The 14,668-nt window shown below is 37.2% G+C and overlaps 2 protein-coding genes and 1 long non-coding RNA gene across 7 annotated transcripts in view; 2 read left to right on the top strand and 1 right to left on the bottom strand.

Moving 5' to 3' along the window:
* The window catches only part of CCNT2 (cyclin T2), a 37,331-nt gene extending 37,312 nt beyond the window's left edge, over window positions 1-19 (top strand). For 2 of the 5 annotated variants that reach the window (XM_067549533.1, XM_067549532.1), the window contains one exon: window positions 1-18. This exon is cut by the window's left edge. The gene's annotated coding sequence lies outside the window, so the exon portion shown is untranslated. The other 3 variants (XM_067549536.1, XM_067549534.1, XM_067549535.1) reach the window with 3 other exon arrangements.
* A 4,659-nt stretch (window positions 20-4,678) lies between these two features.
* MAP3K19 (mitogen-activated protein kinase kinase kinase 19) lies at window positions 4,679-12,938 on the bottom strand. Its single transcript, XM_067549911.1, has 4 exons — window positions 10,764-12,938; window positions 9,181-9,333; window positions 8,248-8,945; window positions 4,679-5,771 (listed from the first exon to the last, which is right to left on the bottom strand). Exons 1-4 carry the CDS (start codon window positions 12,936-12,938, stop codon window positions 5,705-5,707), a joined length of 3,093 nt encoding a protein of 1,030 aa, XP_067406012.1. The 3' UTR covers window positions 4,679-5,704.
* Window positions 8,182-14,362, top strand: LOC137154226 (uncharacterized). Its single transcript, XR_010920166.1, has 3 exons — window positions 8,182-8,205; window positions 12,954-13,059; window positions 14,261-14,362. It is a non-coding gene; the product is annotated as an uncharacterized lncRNA (long non-coding RNA).
* The last annotated feature ends 306 nt before the right edge of the window (window positions 14,363-14,668 follow it).

The raw sequence follows: 14,668 nt of genomic DNA, 5'->3' as shown, positions 1-14,668 counted from the left end.
TAAATACAGTCCCATTTCCCATACTTCCCAGTTTTGCTTGTAAATATTAATTATGAAAAATCCCCATGGATTTGATGACAAAACAATCATGATTTTTCAAATATAAACAAAGCATTTTTAATGTTAATTTGTGACTGGCTTAAGAATTTTGAAAAGTAGCGTCATTTAATTTCACTGACTTTTTTTTCCACAGTAGTTTCTAACTGACCAGTAATACATAGTCGGAGAACTCCAAAAAAGCAAGTTTTATAAATTAGATACCTCTTTAAAGTGTGTGTGTGGGGGGGACCTAGTCTTCTTTTGACATGGACCAAGTGGGAACTTTGATGCCTTTTTTCATATCAGAATGTGTATTAATATTAATGTAAATAGTGTATAGAGTTTAATTAAGGCCTTGTGGGAAGTGTCTTAAATGCACTGTAGCTATTTTATCCTTAATTTGAAATACACTAATTCATGTTTTCTAAATCATGCTACCTCCAACAAAGCAGTATTATAAGCCCGAGGGCATTCCAAGCAGTTCTGTAGGGAGAAGTGATGACTCTCCTGCTGTCATTCCCTTGTTCCCTCTCAAGTCTCCTATGAATACTGAAGCTGACTAGATCAATCAGCTGTAACTGGTTCTCCGACACTTTAAATGTGTAACAAATACAAGACACACTTAGACTACTTACCTTTCCCCATATCCCTACAATTGTAGCTGGTCAGTTGTCCTTGCTCACAAAAGTGCCTTCCTGCAGATGTCCTATGGAGTCACTGGTTATCGGCAGGTCTGCTCAGAACCCTTCCTTATTGGGGGCAGTTCATATTTGATCATTTTGTTTCCCATTTCCCTTTGATCTTCATCTGGATTACTTCCCCTCACATTCTTAAAGAATTGTCTGACCACTAAGTCATTTTAATTGCTTTTTATATGGGTGTGGCATCCCAGTATAATGCTCCAATGGCAGCTTTATAAAATTAGAATAATTACACTAAATCCTTCTGGGCCTTGCACAATTTAGTGTTGCTTTTGAAATATCAGAACAAGCTCAAAGGATTCTGGATGCATGTGAGAAGCACAGTGGAAAATGGTTGATAATCTTGTTCTAAGATAATCATGAAAATTCTGGGTCTGAATATGCAACTGTATTTATTATTAAATCTTTAACCTGCAATTTGAAAAGTAATGCAAAATAGTTGAGCTGGCATTTTTAAGAAATGGTCAGTGACTAATGAGATTAGAATGAACATGCATAATGTTGCTTTTACTCAAGGTAGCTCAAAGTTTAAAAAGCCGTAGCCTAAATGAAAAATTAACCATCCTTAAATAATGGAGGGACTGGTGAGTTTTGAATTAAAATTAAATCCTAGAAACTTGATTTAAAAGCTGCAATTTTTTTAATGAATCATGTAGCTATATTACTACTACTTTAAGGATATCTGTTGCATTATATCAAGCCAATCCAGGTGCCCTTGGGTAACTTGTATGCTTCTTCCACTTCCCCCCTGACCTTTTGGCATTGTCTATACGCAGCTTTTGTACCAGTATAACTGTCAAGTAAGGGTAGGTTTTTCAGCAGTATGTTATACTGGTACAACCCCTAGTGTGGATGCAGTTATACTGGTGTAAAGTTGCCTTATACTAGTATATCTTATTCCCTTTTCCATAAGCTATAGGTGTAGTTAAAGCACTACAACTTGTGTGTGTAAACAAGGCCTCTGAATTTCCAGTGCTTTCCTTTGTAAGACTGTGCTGTATATTTAATTCCATGAATGAAATTTGACTTTAAAAATCTTATCTACTCAATAGGAAGTAGAACAAATAAACTAACATATGAACACTTACACAACAAAAATGCTAAAACTCTAAATTTTTCTTTGAATAACAGAAGGCTTAAACAGATGCTAAAACATATTTCAGATGTCACCAAAGCATCAGGGATTTTAACAGGTTTATATCAGCATGTTAATACTCTCCTTGGTTGAGGCTATTCTTAGTCCTTAGTTGTATAAATATTAAAACACTTGGGGTTACTAGAATATTCTAATCCACTAATTAAAAATAAATTATCCAGTGCAGTAGCTTTTATTGCAAGACTTCCAGTGGGAAGGGTGTTTTTGTTGAAAAATGTAAAATTTCTACTGTTATACATACTGCTTGCTCCTGGGCACCCCTGTCATTATTTAGTATGAGTGGTATCTAGCTATCATTTCATGCTAAATTTAAGCTCATTCTTACTTTCCAGCCTTTTTGGAGACTTGACCTAATGCGAAGAGGCAATTAATATATATCAGGGAACTATGTGCATCCCACTTCAAGTCATAGGACAGAGAGGGCTCCTGCAGTTGTTCTGCAAGATAATGTAATGAGAAGATGCTCTAGTTCCCATGGACTTTAGCTTAACGACCAAGCAATGTTCTGTAAAAAGGGACTGAAATATTTGGACTTTAGAAATGACTGTGAAGTTAGGATTATTACACTGGCATAATATTCTCCCCCTGATATGATACCTAATGGAAAATACTAATTAAAAAATGTGGTAGGAGGAACCAGCTTTATGTTGTTGGCTTTTTGCTGTTTTCTTTATACTGCCCCTAAATTTTTATTGTGCTGCAGACTTTTATATTAACCAGGGCGTTTACGGTTCTGATCACCAGGAAGCAGATCAGTTTTCTTAAATGCATCCCTTCCCCAATATATTTCCCTATCAAATTGTGCTAGCAGCTAGTTGTGCCACTACAAAACCCACTATCCACTACACTATCAACAATGCAAATAAGTATTTTACTGCCTAAGTACTCCACAGTGAAATAGCTCACAGTGCTGCTATCTAAAGAACTGCCGTCATATATCCGTGTTAACACCTCACAGAGTTTTCTACAAACTGGCAAATCCCACTCCATCTAGTTAACATTTTCAATTTTCAACATACAATAAGGACTAAGATGTTTAAAAAATTAAAACTTACATTATGGAACACAATTCTGCAACAAATCCAGAAAGGGGAAGGTGGTTATGGTGCAATTTGGGGTAATTTAACTATTAGACAAGGGCCTAGCCTGTCTTCCAGTTAGAAAAGACAAGCAATGTGGTGTATAGCCGCATTCACTTTGTGCTTAGATACATTGTAACACATATCACAGGATTCTCACTGTGCAGCAGAATGGTTCTAGCGTTTTCTGTGCTTACACAACTGGGAATCTTTAATCAAATGTCTGGGCTGGTGAGAGGAGGAAGGGAGACAGCGAAACAGCTAGTCACTGAGAGCTCTAATTCCTGCCTTCACCAGATTGTATTTATATGGAATACCTAGAGAGATGTAGGTAGGATTCTGCAAGACCTTCCCAAGATTGGTTCATGTGAAAACTTTGCTAGCAATACGTAGCTAATGCATGCCACCAAAAACAACTTTAATTTAATTGGCAGTAATTTTGTGACACTTTCAAAGGAGAAAAAAATCTTTACATTTTCTAATATTTCAGATTATTAAAACTGAAAACTTGCATAACTTCTGCAACTATGGTACAGTAGCAGGGAACTGCTAGATTGATAAGTAACAAGTAATGTCATGATCCCTCAAAGGTTTGCCATAGCCTTCTAAATCCTGTTTTGCTTTTTGCCTTCCCTGCCATGTTCTGAAGCAAGCTCCTGCTCTTCGAGTAAAAAGTTGAACAAAGTCTGCTTTCTAAATCAAAATTACTCTTCCTTTTACAGATATTTACAGTTTGCATTTTACGTCAGGTGGATGGCGTAACTAAATCTAGAGTCAAATTACTTATGAAATTGTTCTGCATTGACTCAGCAGTGCCAGCTCTTGAGATACTTGGTGTTTAAGTTCTAAGAGTTAAGTAATTACATGAGAATTTTGGCTTCCACTTTAAGGAAGACAAAATGCTTAGAAACCAGATGGCAAAATATTAACTTAATGATTAAGTAAGTCATGGTTTGTGGGGGCCTACCTCATGCTTTTTAAATACTGGTTATTGACAATAGTGCATGTTCCTGGAGGAGATGGGGACAGAAATACTTGGGTCATAAGACTAGTTTACTAAAGGCAAAATTTTCAAAAGTGCCTAAATGACTTAAGAGCATAAGTCCTATTTTCAAAAGAGACGTATGCATTTAGGAGCTCAAGTCTCCTAGGGCTTATTGAAAGTCAGTGGGACTTTTGCTCTTATGTGTTTGTTGCTTCTGAAACTGAGACTTTGGCTCCTAAGTCACTTAAGGTAAAATTTTCAAAAGTGCTCAAGTGACTTAACACTGAAAATGTAATGTTTAGAAATAGATACTCACCAGAGAATAAATATAAACCTGTATTAAAGAAGTGAGACAATTGCAATGATTGGATTTCTGTAAACTTCAGTTGGTACAAGAGACAAATTTTACCTCTCATAGCTCAGAATAGCTTGACTCAGGCACCATCTCTAATGCAGTTTTGTTCCTGTGTATATCTGATCATGCTTTACTTTTCTGCTTTATGCTCACAATATCACATCTTATACAATCAGAAATTCTGTAATCTTGCTTTTCAAATGACCCATACATGCAAACCAGGATATTGAAAACAGTAGACCAATTGTAATATTCAAATAGCATTTTATAGCTCTTGTAATCAGCAGTCAAGCATTTGTTAGCCATGTGGCCTATGTTTTTTACTGCTATGTATCAGTGAAGTATACAATGTATCTGTCCAAAGAGCATGATGCATCAACCTTGGAAAAAAGAAAAGTCTTCCTTTACAGCATGAAGGGATTTCTCTTTAATATTGTACTTTTAGTCACAGTTTAAATGGCCCCCTTCCAAATTTTAACCATCAAACACACAGATACAGTGGGCTATAGACAAGTGACCACTTCACTATGGCAAAGTCAATTTAAAACCAGTCCCAGGAGAAAGGAAGAAACTTCTCAAATTATCATAGTATTCATATTCTCAGAGCGAATAGGAAACTATAATTACAGAAGTTTACAGACCAGAATGTATATACAGTAGCTGTCTCCTGCCAACCTAACTTTTGATAAACCAGCAGCAGCAAAAGAAGGATCCCAGAGGATGTCTGTGTGCTGGAACTTGCTGTTCTGTATCCAAGTAAAATTAAAGGGATCCCTCTTCGGAAAATTTACTTGGTACTTGTAACCACGTTCTGTGCTGACTGGCATATAAAGTAAGTTCTGATTCTCCAAATTATTTTCACAATCATATTTAATTAATCAACTGGCAAATTATGTTTGGGAAACACTGCCCCAGGCCACCTGAGTAGCATTCTCAAGACTGTCCTGGATGCTTTCTGATGATAGTAGATAACAGTTTGGTATTTACAGAAAAAAGTGGGATTCCCAAAGTCTGTCAACTTTTTTTTTTTTTTTTCTTCAAGTACTATAAAATAACTTTAAAAGCCTTTTCAAGTTGAAAACAAAACCACATGGCTTTTGCTTTTCTTCAAAATGCAAACTCCTAAACACAATCTTTGCAGGAAAAAAAATTACTTACTGGATAAATAGGAATTAAATCCCCTTACCCTGCTAAGTATTTCACATTACAAGTCAAACTCTAGTTTAATGATATTGTAGTCTCACGGCAGATTTCCAATGTTTGGCTGATTGCTGACTTCTGGTAAGTTACTAAACTCCCATTTTCAAATCAAATGCAAATTAAACTTTTGTACAGGTACAAACAGATGAGTGGAAAATATACATTAGTTTGGCAGAAGTTTTGAAACGTTCATGGTCTTCCCTTCATGAAGGGATGTTGCAGCAATTGTGGAGCAGATGGACGCTCATGTTGATCTCTGCATTGTGGGGGGAGGGAAATTAGTACATAAAATAAATAGTTGTTACAAAACATGCATGTTGCTTAACTATTAAATTATAAAATCTAGATACAATCTTAACTCATCACGTCTCCAATCATTCCTTTTTTGGATTTTCTTGGAGGGACAGGGCTTGGTGAAAAGTAGAGGTTAGCATTAATTTGATAGTATTCCGAACTCATAAATCATTTCCTCCAGCCCTCTGATCTCATTGTCACTCTCTCTGAATTCCTTCCAATTAGTCACTAGCTTTCTCATGATGTGGCCATTCCAGGAGCAGTTGCACCAAAGCTATTTAAAGAATGATTTATTTCCCTGCCTGTTGACTGTAAGTATATGCAGTGACCAAATCTTCATTGGCTACTTTTTTTTTCTCCTCCCTCTTTCTGGTTTTTGAGCTATTGGGATAGACTCTGGTCATATTTTCATCTCATCTCCATAACCATGTAGGCTAGAAACTTACTTCTTTTTTCTTATTAAATGAAAGCTGAGATTCTCAAGTAATTACTTGACTTCCGGAGCTGAGGCTTTAAAAAAAACATTCCAAGTGGTAAGAGTCATGATAAAGTCACAAGAATTGGCAACATGTTTTTTTCTTCCCTCTGTGTCTGGGCTTCTGTATGGGTGTTTTTTTGTTTGTTTGTTTATTTATGAATTTGTATCTTTTCAAAGTGAATATAATGTTTTCTGATCATCTATATTTAATTTTTCTAGATCTTTTGTGTTTTGTTTGAAGCTTCTCCTAACTTAGTATTTTATGCAAATTTTAAAATTCTGGTTAATTCCTCTTTCCTATTAATGAAGACTAAGTAAACCCAGATTTAATAACAAGACATGTGGTACCAAATTTCCTGTCCATGATTTTTCAAAGATAGTAGTACAGTAAGGCACTTCCCCTCCCCTCCAATTCTCAATGTCATTGGATGTATATCAAGGGGGAAAGGCTGGCCTTGAGGTTGAGGCCTGGGACAGAGTGTCATAAGTCTTGGATTTGGATTTGGTTTCTTCTTTGTGACATTGGACAAGTTAATTAATCTTGTGTGCTGCTTCCTTCATTTTTGTAAAACTCGTGCAATACCTGCTTCACATTAATTTAGCATTAATATTCCTGTAAGTGCTTTAAAAGTCTTTGATGGAAGTATCATCATAAATACAAAATCACCCAGTCTGAATTAATACTCAAATTTTCCTTTACATTCTCCCTATCAATAGCTATTTTATAGGATTTTCATCCCTTGCTAATTGTACAAACTTGTTTTTATACTTTTCTTGTAAAATGTATTTACTTATTTTAGTGTTTCATCCTCACTTATTAATGGACCTATTTTCTCTCCAATACTTTAAAAATCCCATTTTATTTTTCTTATAGGTTTAAAGTTATGTGCTACAATTTTTTTCACTGTTACTTTTGTTGTTTATATTGGAACTATGCCATGTTGTGTTATCACTATACAAACGTACAGTAAGAAAGTCCTTGCCCCCAAAGAAGTTAGAGCCCCACTGAAATTTCAGGATTAGACTGAGGCCGGTGCAGCAGTCTGTATTGTATATTGCAGAGTTGTGGCCTAGGTGGACAAGACTCTATTGTGCCAGGGGAAGCAGGCATAAAGAAGCCGTGACTCACCCTAAGTCACACAGCGGGTCCGTAACAAAGGTGGGAGTAGAACCCAGCTCTCCTGACTCTCTAGCCACTGCCTTATCCACTAAATGATGTGCCTCTCTATGGTGCACAAATGTCGTCCTGAGATGCCCATAAAAGGCTCCCATTAATTTCCACTGGAATGCCTGCAGATAGCAGGAAACTATCTGTTGTGCTATTCCTACCCTTCCAAATGCAACTTTTCTGTTGTGTTGGGAGTAAACGGTTACTTTAAAAAAAAGTTTGCACGTTTTGAAATTTTGAAGTAAACATTGCAAAACTTAACATCCGGGGCTGATGAATGACTGAAATGGAGTGTACTTTCTGCTTCAGAAAGAGAACATATTTTCTAGAGTGACAATTGTTAAAGATTTTTCTAATAGAAAAGTAAATAGTTATGTGAGAGCTCCCTTATTTATGACCCAGTGGTATAAGTTGTTTCCCTTTGCTAGCCCTAAGTCAGATCCTGGCATTGAGGGTATTTTAAGGTGTTTCCACTGAACTCAATCAGGAAATTTGCTAAAAATCCATGGCATGCTATAGGTCCCTGTAAATAGTGACGCCAGTATTTGATAGGGAACAAAGTCCAAAAAACCAAGAAATTCACAACTTTTGTTAAATGGCACTGTGGAGTATGAAACCTTCATATTTAGTACTACTTCAAGCCTTCTTGAATGCTAAGTAAATGAAATATTACATCTTTCCTTATAGGGATAACCCCTTCCACTGATCAACATACAACAATTTGAGAAACTGCATCAAAGATAAAAAATGGTAATTTCAAGCTAGTCTATATTAAACTAAAAAACTACTTACCGGGTTAAACATACATGGACAAAGTCTGCTGCTTTTCCTGAGAAGTGGTCAGGTAAAGAAGGCATCAGTCCTCGATGAGCTACAATGTAAAACATAGCTGCTAGCCGATCCATGGAAGCCAGAGGTGGTTTACCTGTTGCCATCTCAAATACAGTGCAGCCAATGCTCCAGATATCTGATTTTCTTCCATATCCAGATTCATTTATTACTTCTGGTGCCATCCAATATGGAGTCCCATGCACAGACTTGAGCATTTCACTGTGTGTACCACTCAGGCTTACCCATGCTAAACGCTTTGCACATCCAAAGTCAATCAGCTTTATTACACCATTTGGTATAAGCATAACATTATTGCCTTTGATGTCTCTGTGTACCACACAGTTTTTATGTAAATATGCAACCCCTTGTAGAATTTGTTTTGTATATTTACAAAAGACCACTTCTGGCAATGGCCCAAAACGATTAATAATACTGGAAATTGAGCCACCCAGAACAAACTCCATGAAAATGCTTACAATGTTATCTTCTAAACATGTTCCTAAATAGGTTACAATGTTGATATGCTGTAGTGTTTTCAACAGGTCAACTTCTTCTTGCAACTTCTGGTACTCCTTTTCTGTAGTGACTTGATCTGAGGTATCCAAAGCAACTTGTTTCACTGCTATTAATTGTCCCTGGCTTGTCAGACCACAGTACACCTGCAATCCAAACCAGCATTTGAAAAAATTAAATCTGAACTAAAGACATAGGCTTTTTAAAAAAATTGTGTATTGTATCACTTTATATGTCTCATGGAGTTGATCTAGAACTCATCTGTCATCCAACATATTTTGACACATACAGTAAATGGGATAATAGGGGAAATAGTTATCAAGAAATTGTTACTTGAGGCAAATAATGCATATTTTTTAAAGTATTCAGACTTTAACTTACAGTGCCATAGGCTCCCTTGCCAAGGATTTCACCTCTAGTCCATGTGATAGGATCCTTATTAGCTAGACTGCTTTCTGGAAACACAGTGGATTCCTTGAAGTTTAACAGGTCGCTTTCCCTCTTTGGTACCAGGAAGGCTTTACTGTAACTCTGCTAGAGAGGTGGTAGTCAAGGAGTGGGTGGGGTAGAGGAGAAAGGAAGATAAAGACTTAATTTTAATGTTGTTCACATGTTTAAAAAATTGATACTCTAAAATGATTCTTCTTTATAACATCTTTTTAGAATAGTCAAATTACAAGGCTCCTGATCAGTCCATAGGCCCAATGACTAGACTACGTATAAAGTACTTTTAAGTATTGTGTAAATATGGTACCTAGGCACCATAGCTTGCTTGCTTTCCGGCATTCAAGGGAATCTATCTGGGAAGAAAGCTTGATAGCAGGGTATCTCCCTGTCCATCACCCTGGTTCTCAAGTACCTATATTTTACTAATCTGAAGAGTCAACCTAACTCTAGCCTTGGACTAGATAATATATTTAAATACATCCCAACCCTGGAAATGTTTTCCTTCAGAACAGATGCTCTAAAATAAGTTGGAGCTAATTTGGGGAGGGAGGGTGACTTCAGAATGAAGGTAAATAGTTTCTTCATCTATCCATGGATGCTTATGAGGAGGGAGAGTGAAATGTGTAAATATTACTATTTTGTGTTACAGGAGCACCAACAAATTGGTTCCACATTGTGCTTGGCAGTGCATCGACCGACACTGAAAAATAGTCACTGCCCTGAAGTTACAAAGGTGGGAGGGTTGAGAAATAGGGAGGTGAAATGACTTGCCCAAGGTCAAACATCAGGTTAATGGCTAAGCTAGGAATTGAAGCTAGGTCTCTTGAGTCCCAGTCCAGTGTTTTATCAGCCAAGCTCTGCTGCCTCCCCAATGGAGCTCGCATTTTATTTTTCCCATTTAAACTAACTTCAATCTTTATGAAATCATTTATGTTCATTTATGTCCATTTCTAGGGCAGTAATCGGGTGGCTAATGTAGATCCAAAGAGAGGAGGTTTTTCCTCTGTGGAAGACAGGCACCACTTATAGTGATTAGAGTTAGGATTAAGGGTCCAGTGCTTTTTGCCTTGGCCCGAAAAAATCTCTAGGTCTCTTCCTGTGGCAGAAATATCTCTTGTCCCTTTCCTTGACCCCGTTTCCCCAGTTTCACTGCTCATTATTTTAGCCTTGTCTATCTTAGTTTCCCCTGGAGTATGGTCACTGCCAGTCAGGTTTATTTGTCCCTTCTGGTGGCCTCCAAGATGGATACTCTACCTGAATCCAATTGCTTATTGAGGTTCTGAGACGTGACTAGGTAGTCAAAGGAGTATAGGCTAACCATACATTTTTCTAGTTTTGGAAAATCTCAAATGGGCAAGCCTGTCTGCACACCAGGATGAGGATGAATTGGGCACACAAATTCGGCATGTAAACAGGCTACCATATACTTGACTGATATGAGGACTCCCCCGTTTTTCCATACTGGTGTTGCTACGTCATGGAAAACAACTAGCAAGATATGGGAAATTTGTTTTTACCTGCTCCTCTGCACTTGCTACTATGCCATCTTCATTCACAATGCCTCTTTCTTCTTTAGCAAATATGTTTTGCATTTTAGAACCTGTATTTTTTATAGATATTCTGGAAGAGGTGGTATCTTTTTCGTCGAGTGCTAGCAATTCTGCTGCCAGGCAACAAAGCAATTCATCAGTCAATTCATTATCTGCACAGTCCAGAATGTTTAGATATGTCTGGAAAACTGGGTTTGCAGAACTTAAAGTCTGATTAGTTGGATGCTGAGTTGATGCATTTTCTGAATTACTATTTTCAGACATGTGTGTCCAACTCTGATCTAGTTTTCTTTGAGACAATACACGGTCTGGTCTGTCAGGAAAAGATAATGCAATCAGTGCTTCATATTTATCTATAGGCTTGCAGAAGGTCTGGTTTGCTTCCATATTCATGGAGCCATCCATATCTACTCTTCCTTGGACTACACACTTGTTCTTCTGATCTGTCTTTAGTAAACTGGTCACTACAGAAACACATTCTGCATGATCTCTATCAACTTGACTAAAATCGTTGTCAATGTTTGCAAATATCTGATTGTTAGACACATCTCTATTATCTGAAGACTGCTCCAAAGGGACTTCTTTAATAGTTGACAAGTTTGAATTTGGAATGATTTCATTTTGTTTAGTGAATTGTGAAAACTCCAACTGCTGACCTTCATCTTCATTAAATAATGGCATGCTCCTTGAAGTCTTTATGTGCCAATCTGGACCAGAAATGATTACATCATCCAGCTCTGTGGTGCTATCTCCTAACTCAGACTGTCTGTCTTTTGGTATTAAGACTTTGTGCTTTTGTTTAATCCCAATCAATTTCTTCTTGGGTTTAGAATGTGTTCTTTTCTGGGTGCTTTTTCTGCTGCTGTCTCTCATATTAGTGCAGGCAGATTTACATGTATTAGCAGAGTATCTCCCAGATGGAACAGAACAAACTTCCCTGTAAAGTCTGCTCTCACATTGACCAAGTCCACGCATTTGGGCATACACAGGAGTTCCAAACATTTCATAAATCCCCGGGCCTTTGTCATTTGAATTTATTTCTTTGAACATGTCACTATATTTCAGATTCAAGACATCTGAGGCAGACTGTGTTCGTGGAACAGAAAGTGGAGTGACATGTTTCTTTAAGCTGCTTGAACTTTTGCAGGTATAAGGAAATACTTGCCTTTTAGAATTCTGAGTACTCTGAAGAACATGGTATTTCTTCATCGGAGACCTTTCTTTCTGAAGCTTTGAGGAAGCCTCAGATTTCACATGAGAGTCTCCGACAGAAGGGAAAATCTGGTTCTTGATATTGCTGTTGTGTGTGTTACGTTTTGTGGAACTCTCCTCAGAAACAGCTAAATCTTGAGTTACTTTGCTACTCACTTTAGTCTTTGAAGCAGATTTCTCTCTATTAGTTTTTATTTTATTGTCATTGTCTTTCTGTGCAAGTAGGTTGAAGCTGTGATTCACATTAGGAGGCATGCTACAGAGGGCACCCTTTTTTCTGGAGGAACATTTGGCAATCTGTGGTGCCCTAGATGACTCATGTTCAGACAGTGTAATATGGACGAGAGGCACCAGTTGGTTGATTTTTGCTTCAGTTGCTTCTGAAATGGCTATTTTTTCAGTTGTTCCAAAGACTACTGGACAAACACTGTTTTCTGATTTTCCAACAGAAAGACGAGGAATTATTTTAGCTGCAGATTCATCTTCTAGCGTATGATATGATTCTACTACTCCATTTTTACAGCTTGAGTCTAAATCATGATTTTCAAGCACAGAGTTCACAGTGTCAATATCTGTACGCAAAGTATAACCTGGTATCATCCCTGAGACATCTATGTCCTCTAGATAAGTTCTAATGGCATTCCTTGCTGCTAAATCTCTCTCTGCATTGCTCGATGCAGGACGCTGAACTGCAAATATTTCACAGTTCTCCTTGGTTTTTGTCACTTCACTTGAACCGAAGAAAGCCGGACTGTCCTCAAAAACACTAGCTGTGTTCACAATGTCTGAACTTCTGTAAGTTATTGAAAGCTGATATTTTTCAAAGTCGACCTGTTCAGCTTTAATACCGACATCAACTTCACTGCATTTTAATTGTATTTCACTTTCTTGTTCTTTCAGGTCTCTAGAGCATTTGTAATAGTTATCCATTCTGAATGAATACAGGTTTCCTGCTGAAGTGGAGCTATCAAAATCACTAGTAGAAGCCTGGTCTGATGACATCATAGCCCGCCTTTGCTGAGGGTTGTCTGATTGAGACTGGCAAAGTTTGGTACGTGGTTTTATGGGAATAGGTACAGAATTCATAATACTCAAAATATTGTTGCTATCAGTGTTTGTGTTGACTTCATTGTCCTCTAGAGGCATATGCTCAACTGTACTTACAGGTTGAAATGTCACTGGTGCCAGGCAACACTGCAAGTTTCAGAACAAACTATTAGTAACTTGCTTTGTATTTGAGAGATCAAATACACAATTTTGAGACAATAACCAATAAGCAGGAAAATATGCCCAACTGTATTCTTTGGCAGACTTCCAGTATTTAAATCATCTTCAGGTCAATAACACAGAAAATGCAAAGGTGTTTGATAGCTATAATGACCTATTTGATCTATGTATCTCACCTTCAGTTATTTCTATGCATTTAACAATAGGGAAGAAGGAATTATTTGATATGAGGCACATGTCACTGCATAGCATGGAAAAAATAGTAAGCCTTTGTACACATGCATATAAAAATAATCAAACGGTGTTACCTGTTAACTGTCTTTGATCTATGATTTCTGCATATTTGCAGTTCAAAGGGTAATCAGTATTCTGATAGCCCAGAACTTGTCACTTGCTGTCTACTTTCTCAATGAGAGAACAAGCCTTACACTTAAATTTGTATCTTCATTCTAGCTTCAAGAATGTATTGAAACTGGTGAATTTTCAAGTAATGCTAATAGTCATGATGCCCCAGAATATAAAGCTAAATTAAGCAGTAAAAAAGCTTTAAACCACACAACTATAAAAGTCTTATCTTCATGTTAGCTGTTTTGTCCATGCAGAAAGTACTTTAATCCTTTCCAGATCTTGAACAGATGTTACTATAACCTTAAACAGCTGAAACAATGCAGCTCATGCAGGTGTTCAGTCTAGCTTCCCCAATTTCCATAAACCATACTATATTGACAGATGGTTTCACAGACACAGTGGTAAATATGCTGGAAGTTGCCAGAACTTTGTCTACGCTAACACTTACACCAGTGCAGCAGAATGGTAGTAGCACCAGAGGGACTTTTTTTTTTTTTAAATGTCCCTGTGTAGACCTGGCCTGCTTAGACTAAAGCAATTTTTATTTCCACCTATCACACTATAGTTTGGCCTCACTTACAATGAGTGGTCAAACTGTTGTTACCCAGTTTGCCCTCACTGTGTGTAAATAAATAAATCAATGAATAAATAAATTGTTTAATGTTTTTTCCCCATAGCTGGAACTACCCATTATCTTTTATTCTAAACAGCTTGGAGAACTATGGGAGTGTATTCTATTTGGACTATTCACATGAATACAGTGAAGAGGATTTGGCCCAAAGTATATTTCAAAATGTAAGTAGGGTAAGATATGGGGAGGAAAAATTAGCTCAAAGAACCTGCTGTGTTGATATGCAAATTAATGCACGGACTATCCCAATTCCACAGAAATAATTAGTAGTTGTTTGCATGCTCTATATGCTCATTTGTATGGCCATATGCAACCAAGTCTAGAAATTTACAGTAATTTCAAAGTAGTACTGGTGTCTGTCTGCTGGGAGCAAACAAAGGTTTGAGAATGCTGGTGTGGGAAATGAGTTCTATAAGTTAATATTCAGAATTTTGGCAGGCTGTCTTCTTTCAGC

The sequence above is a fragment of the Emydura macquarii genome, unplaced genomic scaffold (assembly GCF_026122565.2).
Source record: "Emydura macquarii macquarii isolate MOO-44397 ecotype Brisbane River unplaced genomic scaffold, CSIRO-AGI_Emac_v2 contig_1253, whole genome shotgun sequence".
Lineage (NCBI taxonomy): Eukaryota > Metazoa > Chordata > Testudines > Chelidae > Emydura > Emydura macquarii.
This window is presented reverse-complemented; position numbering and strand designations above follow the sequence as displayed.

What these genes read in the sequence shown, in the direction of transcription:
- MAP3K19 (XM_067549911.1), bottom strand. Translation starts at nt 12,938, where the DNA reads ATGGATAACTATTACAAATGCTCTAGAGACCTGAAAGAACAAGAAAGT. An exon ending in GCAAGGGAGCCTATGGCACT is followed by an intron (nt 8,946 to 9,180) that starts GTAAGTTAAAGT and finishes TTTGGATTGCAG; the next exon opens with GTGTACTGTGGTCTGACAAG. An exon ending in GTCCATGTATGTTTAACCCG is followed by an intron (nt 5,772 to 8,247) that starts GTAAGTAGTTTT and finishes CCCACAATGCAG; the next exon opens with AGATCAACATGAGCGTCCAT.